At 49.4% G+C, this 13,613-nt stretch overlaps 1 protein-coding gene across 3 annotated transcripts in view; it reads left to right on the top strand.

The window, feature by feature from the left end:
* Window positions 1-13,613, top strand: part of LPXN (leupaxin) — a 156,341-nt gene that overhangs the window by 20,456 nt on the left and 122,272 nt on the right. For all 3 annotated transcript variants that reach the window (XR_012646067.1, XR_012646066.1, XM_074998118.1), the window contains exons 3-4: window positions 10,409-10,563; window positions 11,360-11,415. Coding sequence is in view for 1 of the 3 variants with exons in the window: in XM_074998118.1 (XP_074854219.1) it covers window positions 10,409-10,563; window positions 11,360-11,415 (211 nt within the window). In the remaining 2 variants the exon portion in view is untranslated. The remainder of the gene's footprint in view (window positions 1-10,408; window positions 10,564-11,359; window positions 11,416-13,613) is intronic.

The following is a 13,613-nucleotide window of genomic DNA, read 5'->3' as shown; positions in this document are numbered from 1 at the left end:
GATAAGATCAAGGAAGGGGTAGGAGGGATATCTGTGCACAGGAAAAGAATTACCAACTTGAGGTTCGTGAATGATATATCATTGAGGAAGATAAGGAGAAGCTAGCGAAAACTGTGCGGGTGTTAAACGAAGAAGGGAAGTGGTATGGACTGATTATGAACATTGATAAAACAAAAACAATGGTATCTGGAGATAAGGAAATAGGAAGGCAGATCAGTGTAGATGGTATTGAACTAGGAAATGTAGAGAAGCTCACATATCTGGGGAGCAACATGATGTATGATCTAGACTGTAAGAAGGAAATAGCGACTAGAATAGTGACAGCAAGAGCGAGTTTGAAGGCAATGGATAAGATCTGGAAAACCAAAGCAATTAGCTTGAGAATGAAGCTGGGCATCTTGAAAATGTGTGTATTCAGCAGCATGTTGTATGGATGTGAGATGTGGGCGAGAGTGAAAGATTTGAAAAGAAGAATATTGGCATTCGAAAGAAGTTCTTATAGAAAGATTCTGAGAATAGGATGGATGCAGCAGGTCACCAATGAGGAATTATATAGAAAGATACAGCCGAAAGAGAACCTGCTGCACAAGGTTATAAAACAGAAGCTACGACTATTTGGGCCTATTTGCAGAATGAATGATGAATGAAAAATCAAGTCCCTGGTATTCGGCATAATGGACGGTTCGAATAGGAGAGTCAGACCCCACAGAGAATGGATAGATGATATAATAGATTAGCGCGGAGCTTGTCTACAGAAACTAAGCCACTCTGCACTGGATAGGGAAAGATGGAAGGAAGTAGTGAGAGAGGCATTAGACACTAACGCGCGCTAAGCCCCTGCTTATTGATGATGATGATCGTATGCCAGCAATGCCCCTCTGCCATATACATTGGCCAAACTGGAAAGTTTCTATGTAAAAGAATAAATGGACCCAAATCAGACACCAGGAATGGTAATATACAGAAGCCTGTAGGAGAACACTTCAGTCTCCCTGGACATTCAGTAACAGATTTAAAAGTAGCAGTCCTACAACAAACAAAAACTTCAAAACCAGACTTCAAAGAGAAACTGCAGAGCTGCAATTCATTTGCAAATTTGACACCATCAACCAAAAATTGAACAGAGCCTGAGAGTGGTAGGCCAATTATAAAAGCGGTTTCTCCACGTTAGCTACTGATAATGGGTCACATCTTCTGAGACTGAATTGACCTGATTTCTCTTCTCTTGATGTTCACAGCTCCACATTAACTGCTGATAATGAGCCACACCTGCTGTGACTGCACTGACATGGTCAACTCTGGCCCTTCTCTTGACTACAGCGCCCTCCTTTTCATAAGCCCACATATTTTAAACCCCCCACTCATGAATCTGACGGAGCAGGTCTTTGCCCACAAAAGCGGATGCTCCATAATATCTATTTGTCCACGAGGTGCCACAGGACTCCTTGTTGTTTTTGAAGAGACAGACTAACTCGGCTACTCCTCTGATATTTCGTAGCAATGCTGTATCTCAAGTTGTCTTCCTTCCATGGAGTCTCCTGCTTCCGTCTTACAGTGGCTAAATGCACAAAATGGCCGTGGGTTATGGCAGGTCCAGGTTATGGGAATTCCCCTTCTCCAGTATCAGCATGAACGTCTCTTCCTGGACTCTCCCAGCATCAATAAATCAGCAGCTGATCATCCGTGTTCAAAATCTGAACCAAAGTGATGTCTTTCAGGAAGCTTTGGCTCTGGCATGCCTCCACCGGGTAAGCATTCTGTAACAAGCGATCCTCCAGTGCAAATGCTCTGCCTCCGGTTTCCAAAAGTGCACACCGAGATGCTCTGTGCAAAAGCATTTCCTCTCCTTTGGGTTTGTAGGGTGCCATGGGAGTGCTGCAGCCTCTTCTTTGGGAGGCCGGAGAGGGTCCTGATGGTGGATGAATAGCTGCCTGATGCTGCCAGAAAGGATCAGAGATTCATCCACCCCTGCTGCATCCCACAGGCTTGTCAACAACACATGTTGCTGAATGGTACCAAAGGACGATGGTAGATTCTGAACACTAACGAGTTGAACAGATCACACCTGGATTTGTTCGCAGAAACAGATGGAGGAAGTCGTTGACATTCACTGAGCAGAGGTGTGAAATGCTCATGGGTAAACTTACTCTATTGAGAAAGAGGTTTGCTCCTGCTACAACTTCTGCGTGGCTTTGAAGAGTAGCCCTAAATAAAGCACAATACAGCACTCTAACCCAATGTGACAAAAGCCTTGTACAGCTGTGGAGAAATTTGCATTCTTAAGGAAAGGCTGCATCTTTCCTCTGCTTTGCGCTGATTAGGCCTCAGTTGGAATACTGTGTCCAGTTCTGGGCACCACGTTTCATGAAAGATGTGGAAAAATTGTCGAAGGTACAGAGAAGAGCAACAAGAATGATTAAAGGTCTAGAGAACATGAGCTCTGAGGGAAGACTGAAAGAATTGGGCTTGTTTTGTTTAGAGATGACTGGGAGGGGACATGATAGTGGTTTACAAGTACCTGAAAGAGGATTACTTGGATGTGGGAGAAAAATAGTTCTCCTTGGCCTCTGAGAATAGGACAAGAAACAGTGGACTTAGACTGCAGCAAGGGAGGTTTAGGCTGGACATTAGGAAAAACTTCCTAATTACCGGGGTGGTTAAACATTGGAATAAATTGTGTAGGGAGGTTGTGGAATCTCCACTACTGGAGATATTTAAGAGGAGGTTAGTTAGACATTTATCAGGGGTGGTGTACCAGGAGTTTCCAGCCTATGGGTCGGGATCCAAACATGGGTCACCATTAGATTTTCTAGGTGTCACCAGATGGGCAGCTCCGAGCCACATGTGACTTTTTAAGGAGCCATTTGCAGCTCCTGCCACTGCAAAATTCACTCCACAGCTCCCAGTCTCTGCTTAGCCATGCTGAAATGGAACTCAATTTAATTGGTTTAATGGGTGGCAGGAGGGATCCAGCCATTAAACCAATTAAATTGAGTTCCATTTCAGTGCCACAGTGCAGGGAACTGCCCGTGTTGCAGGTGGGGGAAGGGAGTAGGAGGGCTTGATGGGAGCCACGTGGAGGAAGTGGCGATGACCCAATGCAGGAGCAGCAAGAGGCTGTCTCGGCGCTTGTGTGAGGTAGCAGGGACATTTTGGGACTGAGCGGGGTTTAAGCCTGGGGAAGATGGTGAGGCATGAATCAAGTTTTATAAAAACAAATTTTCCTCCCCACCCAACAGTTTTGAGTGGCCTTGGGTCACAAAAATCTTAGTGAATCATCAAAATGGGTCGCCGTCTCAAAAAGGCTGGGATCCGCTGGGAGGGCAAGGGGCTGGACTTGCTGACCTCTTAAGGACCCTTCCAGTTCTGGTGTTCTATGATTCTTGGATTATATCTTTGAACTATATGAAGGCGAAGTCACTGGTACCTGAGAATCCAAGGGCAGACTGGTGGTCAAAAATTAGTTCTTTGAACTTGAAGACCTCCTTGGGCAGGTAGATGCTGATGGATGGAGCAGGGCGATCCTTGTCAGTTTCTGTAGTTGCTAACCAGCATTTTCACCTTTCCCAAATGACTGCCCCTCCACTTGTTTGCATCCAACCTCTCGGTCAACTTGGTTGCAAAGCCTTGCCTTCGTAAGGCACTGGGAATGAAAGGAAACTGCAAGGAGCCCTGGAGAAGAGCATACTGAAGTCGTCGCATCCCTAAATATCTCCGTATCCTTGGGCACACTGGAATAGAAAGGGCATCAGAAAGGACCCTGTAGACCTCACGTGACAGGGCTGAACAGAAAGCTGCCTGAAGCTCCTGAAAAGCATCCTGTGGCCCGTCCATTCCTTCTAGATCCCACGAGCTTGTTGGCAATGCCTCAGGCTGAAACATGGCTTGTGGCCATAGTCCATCTCCAGAAGGAGCTCATTTCTGAAGGATGCTGATGCTGCCACTGTACTGTAAGTAGGCTGGAGTCTAGTATGAAGGAGATTCCTCCTGCTTCCTGGATTCTATCAAGCTGCACCTGCCGTCCCATGACCTCCGTTGTGAACTTCCCCAGAAAGGGCAGGTCTGGGACAAAATGAAAGCAGATAAAGATGCCAGAATGACAGGGTGGTTTCACGTGCAATTAACAGTCCCTATGTGGATCTTTGCTGGCTTTTGGGCCCCTTGGGTTCCTCACTCATTAACTCCCACCGGAATGAGCTTGGAGAGAGCCTCAGAGCGCACCACTGCTTTCATGGAGGCTGGGTCAGCCGAGGGCTCTAAGCACCTAGACCGTCTTTGGTGTAGGGTCTGTAAGACTCAACCCAGGCCGGTCTTCCTTGCTTTCCATTCTCAGTGACTTGAACACATCATGCTCATTTGAAACATGTGACCCACAAAAAAAAAAAAAAAAGTCCCCAGCCTCTAAAGAGAGGAAGTGCCGGTGGTGAGAGGAACTGAAAGAATCCGCACAAGCCTCTCGCTGCCTTGCTCATTTCCCCTCTGATCCTGCCACCCAGCACGTCTTGGCTCTCCTCTTTGGAGCAAAGGGGAGAGGGGGCTCTGCACCATGGATGACTTGGGTAAGTGAATCTCCCTTCCAGTGGGAGAGGAAGGAGAGGGCGCTTGAGTGAGGTCCCCAGATTGGCTTGGGTGCTGACACTGCAGCGGCTAGGCTACTGGGAGGGCAGGGATATTTCTATATTTCATTGTCTCTCCTCCTCCTTGTCCTCCCACACCCCCTATGCTACTGCTTACTTAGAAGACAAAAAGCAGAAGTGGTTCTGACTCTAATGGACCCTTTGCAGCACAATTCCTCTCTTCCCCGTTAAAGCGCTGCCTGGAGGCACAGGTGCAGACTTGGTGGGTGCTGGGGGACTGAAGCACTCGTGCAAAACAATAGTGATGCTCAGCACCCAGCAGTCTGAGTACTGTGTATTGTGAGGAGCTCTGTGCTGCCAGCAGCTTCTGCCCCTGGGAGTTTGTGTGTCAACGAAGGGAGGGTGATTCATATAACAAAAGGCTTGGCTTTAAATTAAATTAAGGATCATTAGGTGGTCCTGAATCGCTCCTGGGCACTCCAGTTAAAAGATGGGAAATAAAGCGTAGGAAAAAATGGCCCGTTTTCAGAAGAGAGAGGAGTAAATAGGAGTGTCCCTGGAGCGGCTTGTGCTGACTTGGGATCAGTCCTGTACAACATATTTATAACTGACCTGCAGAAAGGGGTAAACAGTGAGGTGGCAAAGTTCGCAGAAGACACGCTTCTTAAGACAGTTAAGGTCAAAATAGACTGCAAAGAGCTACAAACAGGGTTGTTCTTAGGATTTATGGGCCTGTATGCAGTACTATTAAAGTGATGCCCCTATGCCAAATGGCAGATTTGGGTGGGAGGTGACAAATTTTTAGAGATGCTATCTTATACTCTTCAGCAACACATGAAATATTTTAAAGCAAGTTTTAAACTAAGGTCCTGTAGCCTGACATAGTAAGTTCAGAAACTGACGCCGTGTACCGGGCATTGACAAATTCTTGTTAAACAGCTTCATTGCCGCTCAGATGACTTTTTTACATCTGATGAAGCAGATCTTTGCCCATGAAAGCTTATGCTCCAAAATATCTGTCTATAAGGTGCCACAGAACTTCTTTTTGTTTTTGAAGATACAGACTAACTCAGCGACCTCTCTGATACTTTTACAGGTTTGATGTTCTGCTAAGAGCTGTGTGAGGCTTTTCACTTTTAAGTTAACTGGACTTGCTCCAGAGAAAGCAGAGCTGCAGAACAGGGAGAGGGAAGAGGCATGTGGGTGGACATTCAGACCCAGGGATGCCCCAGATTTTTGGGTGCCCTACGCATCTATATATGCTGCCTATCAGTAAGGGCAGCTCTGGTTACAAAGAGATGTGACAAAACTGAGCGATTGGCAATAAAATGGCAGACGAAAAATTGCCAAGTAGTGCACGTGACAAAATATAACCCCAACTATGCACCTAAAATCACTGTTACCCCCATCAGAAAGGACATCTTGCAGTTCGCTATAAGCACTATGTTTCTGCCATACTGCAAATTCACACAAATCCTTCTCACTGCCTGTGGCAGCTTGACCTGTGGAATTCTCATTCTCCTGCTTCAGAAGGAAAAATATGATCCCCAGTCATCAACGGGAGAGATGCAACTGAGTAAACATAGCTGTCCTTAACGTGCATCAAAATAATATCAGGGAATGCAGATGTAACTAAGATTGCTGACAGTTTCATGTCCATGAATAAATAAGACACAATGTCTTTAACCTGGGACGTGACTGAAGACAGCTTGTAGGTGACTGCAATGATTTTAATGCACTGTAATTCATAAGGTAATTATGTAGTTCATAACAATTGAATTATTATGAAAAGAGTGAAGGTACACAGTAGATACAGTCAATAAGTAGAAAGAGCGTATAAGTAGGCTGAAAATAGCCTACCGACAAAAGTGGTAGAGCACCACTCCAAACGCACATACCTCTTTGAAAGCACCTGCCAGCAAAAACAAGTGTCAGTGCCTATGCCTGGAGGGTGGCGAGAATGAGGTTGTGCGGTACCTAAGTGGCATTGGCATGGAGGGCAGTGGCTCCAGAGCTGGAACTAAGTTTCTACCCTGTCTCCAAAAATGCAGCGTTAGTAAGGCTAGTTGAAGATGGAGGTGTGATGCTGCAACAAGCTGTGTGATTGCTGGCAAGGAGATGTCTGATAAAGATGTGAGCAAAAGAATATGATAATGAGATACAGTGACCCATATGTAGGGTTGTTAACCCCAGTAAGGGATGGTGATCGCACGGAGGTCGGAAGGAGGAGGGAGGAGGGGGAGATGATACAACCGTTCTCTTAGGTGGTGTTTTGGTTGCCCTGACTCATAATGAGAGGACAAGGGGATGGTGAATGAAATTAAAAGGTGGCAAGTTCAAAATGGTTAAAACAAAATCTTTTCTCACGCAGACTGTGGATCTTACCGGGTAAGGTGAAAAAGGACACACACTGCCCCTTTGGTCCAAGTGTTTAGCCCACGGGTGGCCAACCTTTTGCATTGGGGGCCACATGGCAATTGTTTACATGTTCCAGGGGCCAAACACAAAATGGCCCCCCAACCCCCCCACCTGTAGCCAAAAATGCGAAACTGTTTCCTTGCTCAAAAATCCATGTGTGAATTTCCAGTGAGTGCTCCGAACAGGCTGTATCCTTGGTCTTCCTCCCCAGGCCGTGCTCGTGACTGCTTCTCTGTGTCTTTCACACACACAGCATGCCAAATAAGCCAGGGGAGCTTTGGGTTTTCAGTCAGTTCCACAGAAACCGTACCCTTTCTCCCAGGCTTAGCTCTGGCTCGAGCCTTTTGCTGCAGTCTTGGATGGTGGCTTGTAGAGTATCCAACTGTCACTACATAAGAAGGACACAACCCGCTCCTTCAGTTTAGCCCAAATTAAGGGTGGTGAATCATAAAATCACAAAACACCAGAACGGGAAGGCACCTTGAGAGGTCATGAAGTCCAGGCCCCTGTCCTTACAGCAGGACCAAGCACCATCTAGACCAGCGATCCCAACCTTTTTGAGCTGGTGACTCATTCTGACGACTCAGTCAGACTTTGTGACCCCAAGGCCACTCAAAACCGGGGGGCAGGGAGGTGGAGAGATTCTCCCCTGGGGGAAAAAAAATGTATATATCTTCATCCCCCTCCCCCCGCCACCAGACAAACACTTCACAGCCCTAAAATGCCCCCCTCCAGTCCCCAGGCTTAAACCCCTCGCAGCCCCAAAGCACCCCCCCCACACCTACCTCACGAGCATCGCTGCTGCCCGTCCCGCTCCTTTACCAGGCTGCCATTTCCTCTGTGCAGCTCCCCACAGCGTCTACTCCTTGCCCCACCTGCAGTGCAGACAGTTCCCTGCCCTGCCATGCTGAAAGGGGACTCAATTTAATTGGTTTAAGAGCCTGAGCTCCATTTCAATGCTGCAGGGCAGGGACTGGGAGCCAGAGGACCTTCTCCAATTTCTCCACCTCTTTCCTGAAATGTGGCACCTAGAACTGGATGCAATACTCCTGCTGAAGCCTACTCAGTGCAAATGAGAGTGGAAGAACTACTTCCCAAGGGCTTACGACACCTCTGTTAATGCGTCCCAGAATGGTGATTCCTCTTTTTTTGCAATAGTATCACGTTATTGACTCATACTTAGCTTCTGGTCTACTATGACCACTAGATCCCTTTCTGCAGAACTTCCTAAGCAGTCACTTCTCAATGAACTCAGTCATAACCCTCAACCAGATCAATGATTTAGGGCTGCTGTTGACACAACATAGCATAACACATACATGGGGACAGGAAAGGGAGGCAGTGAAATACTAGCAATGTGGCATGCACATATCTATAGTGAGATCATTTAGTTGATGATCTGCATTGATACATCAGTAATATCTGCTTTCTCGAGCTGCCCCTCAGCCTAGGTGTTTTAGGCTGATTTCCAAAGGCTTCTACGGGGGTTGAGTGTCAGACTCTCATTCACTTTTGGTGGTAACCGGGTGCCTCTCATCCTTAGGCTCTCTGGCAAACACCAGCCTAAATGATGGCTGAGCTTTATGGGTGTTGAGGCAGATGCAGCCCAAGAAGAGAGCTATATGAATGAGATGAGGTCTGCAAAAACCTTACAATGACAGACTTGAGACGCTCAGTCATGTGAGCATCTCGAAGAGAAAGTTAGGAGAAGACTTGACCATGGTCTACACCAGCGGTCAGCAACCTCCCGCACAGGTGCCAAGAGCGGCACATGAGCCAATTTTCATTGGCTCCCGAGGTGGATGCTCAGCCCCCTCCCCCCATGCAGCCGGGAGCTTGCTCAAAGCCAGACAGCCTGTGGATTAACAAAAGACCAAGCTAATGCTACCACCCACCCCTTAAGTGGTAAAGTTCTGCACCTTAATTTATTTATTAAGGAGGCTGTCGTAAGTAGGACTGTTAGTGACTTTAAAAAGTATCTCCAGCACTTAGAGGTCCATACAGAGAGGTCAAAAAGTAAAATTTTGAAATGCCACCTCGGAAAGGTTGCTGAACCCTGGTAGGTATCTACATGGAGCAGAGATGTTTAGTAGCAGAGTGCTCTTTAATCTAGCAGACAATGGCAGAACAAGATCCAGAGGTCTGAAACAAATTTAGGTTTCAGCTGATGTGTACATCTTTAATCGTGAAGGAAATGAGCGATTGGACCCATTTATTGAAGGACAGGGTGGACTTTTCCATCCCTTGGCCTGTTTAAATCAAGACTGTATCTTTCTCCGAAGATACCATGGAGCTCACTCAAAAATTCTGGGTCTCAACACATGGTTCAGGAAGGGACATTTTCTGGCCTGTGTGATGCAGGAGGTCAGAGGAGAGAGGTCCTTCTGGCCGTCAAATAGATGGTGTGGGTCCCGAGAGAATATTTGTAGCAGGAGAAGGCAGTGGCTTTATGGGGCTATTCAGGGATGGCGTGGGGTGTATTAAAGACAGCCGGGCGGTTCACAGGAAGAAGGCAGAAGCAAAAAAGCAAAGCCAGTGGTGCATGTCTGCGTGGCAACCAGAGGGTGTGACGGCAACACACACAGATGCACGCGAGCTACCTCCCTCTAAGTTAGATCAAAGCTAGCTAGAGTAAAAAGAGCAGGAAGCCACCACAGCACAGGCAGCTGTGCAGGCCAGCCCTGCCCTGCCCGCCGAGGGCATGCACAGCTCAGACCTGTCTACACGTGCCTCGGGCCCACTTTCTGACCGGCGTGAGCTGAGAGACGAATGGAGAAGTAGGGAGGTGGAACTGTGAGGATGAGGACCCTCAACCTGAGAAGAAGGAGAGGACCAGCGGAGGAGCTGGAGGGGGAAAGAATGATGTGACAGAGCTGACTAGCGATGGAAACAGGCGTAACGTTTTGCGTGGCTGGAGGGGGGCAAGCGGGGGTGTCGGAGAAGGGTGCTGTGCCATGGACAGATCTTGAGCTCCAGCATTCGGAAGGAAAAGTTTGGCCTGGTTGCAGGGATAGAATGGAGGAGAGACCAGGGAGATCTGGAGCGTGTAGGATGACGTCCACCTTCCAGGCCTACGTGGTGGCTTTGTGTGTGCTGCCCCAGCTCCATGTGATTTACCAGCCTGAGGGGAAAAGGGGATGGAGGCCATCTGTCCGGTGAGAGCAGGACTAAAGAAGAGACAGGGAGGGGAGGGTCACTGGGCGAGAGGCAGACCGGCTAGTAGTGGCTGCAATACGAGTCACATCAAGCATGGCCATGGAAGAGAGGTTTCTTACCGGGGGCATGGAGGGCTTCCTCTGAGTTGCGTCCTGGGAGCTGGCTGGCGTGGGGGCGACGGGGATGAAGTGTTATGTGTCCCGTGCGGAGGGTGCAGAGACCAGTTTATATTGTCCCTCCCTGGTTTTCTCGTCCAGATGCTTTGCTGGCAGAACTGGAACAAAGCTCCACCGACCCCGGAGGGGACTACAGCCTTCTAACCCACAGCTCTGGTGAGGGGGGGCCAGCTGCAGCAACGCCCCAGGCTGGCGTTGCCCAGAACCAGGAGCAGCTCACCACAGGGACTCGTAAGGTATTCCTCTCAGTGCTCGGGTGATCACGTTGCCCTGTGGCAAATACAGGACACCAGCCTCTGGGGATGTGGGGCTGTTCCATGTCAGGGGTCCTCAGCGATGGGGGCAGCTGCCCCACAGTGAGGTACCAGGGATGGGGGCTCCACAGCCTCCTCATGAAGGGGAGTGGAGGAAGGGGGCTCCGCAACCTCCCAGAATGGGGGGTGCCAGGGAATGAGGCAGCCGCCATGTGGCACAGCTCACCGGCAGTGGGAGATACCTCTGAAGGGTGTCCAGGAATGGGGCAGCTGCCCAGCAGAGTAGCTCCCTGGCAGTGGGGGCTGCTGTGTCAAGACACTGGGTGCCAGGGAACAGGACCCCTGCAAAATACAGGAAAATTTTGCCATTTTCTTAAAAAAGGTGAGACGCCTGTGAGCCAGCTTAAGTAAGGGGCTGCCCCAGGAAAAAACGGGACAGATGGTCACTGGCCTCAGAGCCTACAGGGGCTACCTACACACAAGGGACCCACTAGAAATCCATCCTCTACAACAGAGAAGCTGAGACCCTGCAGAACTCAACACACAAAAAAGCCTCTCCTAGGCAGACAGTTGCCTCTGTGCCTGGAGAAGTTGCCCATCAAGCCCTTTTGGAGAATGTCTAGGGGGAGGAGGGATTTACAGATGATCCGTTAATGACTAATTTCCCCTAATCAGCCACGTTCGCAGTGAGGCAGGATCTGGAAATACAGTATAACTGGACTGGGTGTAGGGAGATGGGCAGCTTTCTTTGTAGACCCCTTGCTCTCTGTGTTTCCAGGTACAGCCTGCGTTAAGTACTCAGCCCCAAAAATCAAAGGACAAAAATGTCTACAGGTAAGTACTGACAGAAAGCTGTTTTATCGATGCTTCCTACTCGTGTATTGGTTCTCAACCTGGGGTCCATGGACCCTGGGGGTCTGTCAGGATGCTGCAGGGGGCCATGAAAAAAATGAAATATAAATAAAAATGATCATAGAAAATAAGGTTTAAATGAATTCAAAAGTTGCTATGATTATTTTGAAATTAAATATCTTCCACTACAGTTCTGAATTGCTCTCTGAAAACCTGTGTTAGGGTTTCCTTTTTCATTTAACACAGTGTACATAGTGGCTCAGATGGGCTTTGATGGGGGTCTGCGAATGGTTTGTGGGGTGGTTGGGGGTCCACGAATGATCTGGGGGATAATTGGGGGTCCTCACTAGTGAAAAAGCTGGGAACCACTGGAGTAATGCCTTCTCCCATGGTGCTTAAAGAATCATTAACCTATTCCGATGCCCCGCTGTGGTCAGACAGAGCTGGGGTGAGGTGTCACTGCCCATACCAGCCCCCCTCTGGTGGCCTCGTCAGTTTCGACAGGCTGTAAGCATGGGCCGGAAAGAAGTTTCCAACCCTTCTGTTTGTGCCCATCTCAGTCTGAACCTGACCTGATCCACGGCTGAGTCTGCGGTCAGGAAGGGTGGAACACCAAATAAATCAGAAGGGGCAGAAAGGCCCAAATGCGGTAGATCCAGCTGCGCAGAGGAGGGGTTTGGAGAGACAGCCCTACACAGGAGTTACCAATGGATCTACCATTATACAAATGCACAGGCCTCCCTGCAGGCGGTGGAGAGACTCTACAACCTCTGCTGAAAACCAGCTTATTGGTAGTTGTGACCACAGAGCCCGAAAGCTACACCAAAAGCCACCAGGCAGTGCCTGCGTGGCTTAGCCTGCTGGGCCCCCTGCCAACGTTCCCTCCAATCTCTTCCAGCCAAGTGCATATTTTCTCCCTCCTATTGTAGAATGCATGTTTGAGCGCAGGGAGGCATATGTGGATGTGCATCACCGGTAAAATAAAGAAACCCAGCTCTGGGCAGTCTGCTAATCAGCTGGGTGGCCTTTGAGTGTCTCTGGAACTGTGGCACAAGTGCTCGGCTTACAGGGAACACCAGTCTCTGCCCTGTGTGAAGTGTGCCACAGGCTGGGCCGGGAGAGAGGCACGTTACTGGTGTCTTGGGTAACAGAGGCTTCAGTCAGGATTGCCCCCTTGTGCTAATGGCTGCACACAACGCACAACAGCCTCTAGCCTGAAGGCCTTCCAGTTTTTGATTAAAACTGTTGAGTTGGGAACTTAATAATGATTTAAATGTCATTACTGAGCATTGCACAAGGAATATCCTGCTACCTGGAGGTCTGTGGGCGGTACTGGGGCATGAGAGGGGCTTGGATAGGCAGGCGGTGGCTGGGGAGTCAATAGGCCAGGCTGGGTATCTGCCCTGTTCCGTAAGTGGTACATGAGTGGGCGTGGCTTGGCTATGGGGGAGGTGCTTGGGGTGTGGGCGTGGCTTACAGGAGGGGTTGCAGTGTGTGTAGGTGTGGCTGGGCTGAACAGGTGACACCTGGAGGTGTGGGTGTGGCTTGGCTATGGGGGAGGTGCTTGGGGTGTGGGCGTGGCTTACAGGAGGGGTTGCAGTGTGTGTGGGTGTGGCTGGGCTGAACAAGTGATGAGTGGGGGTGTGGGCATGGCTTGGCTATGAGGGGGGTTTGGGGTGTGGGCATGGCTCATGGGTGGGTGTGTGGGTGTGACTGGGCTGAACAAGTGGTACGTGGGGGTGTGGGCGTGGCTTGGCTATGAGGGAGGGGCTTGGGGTGTGGGTGTGGCTTATGGGGGCTGCACTGTGCATAGGGGCGTGGCTTGATTGGGCAAGTGTTACCTGGGTGTGTGGGCGTGGCTTGGCTAAGGGGATGGCCCATGGGCAGAATACCCCCCACAGCTCCCCACTGACCCCCTCCTCAGTTACCAATCCTTTCCCTCTCCTTCCACAAGTTGCTGGTTTTACTCCTCGCTCTCCAATCAGCTGGCTCTGACTCCACTCCTCCCTCCTGCCACTAGTTTGGGCCCTCGCTCACTGCCTGGGTGTTGAGGGAAACTGCCCCTAAACTCCACAGTTCCCACTTCCAGCACATCCCCCCGCCCTTTCCCCCACCCACCAGCCCCTGACGGCATTTGTTGCCTGTCTACATGGGAAAAACTCAGGAAAGTTAATCCAAAT

The sequence above is a fragment of the Carettochelys insculpta genome, chromosome 6 (genome assembly GCF_033958435.1).
Source record: "Carettochelys insculpta isolate YL-2023 chromosome 6, ASM3395843v1, whole genome shotgun sequence".
Lineage (NCBI taxonomy): Eukaryota > Metazoa > Chordata > Testudines > Carettochelyidae > Carettochelys > Carettochelys insculpta.
This window is presented reverse-complemented; position numbering and strand designations above follow the sequence as displayed.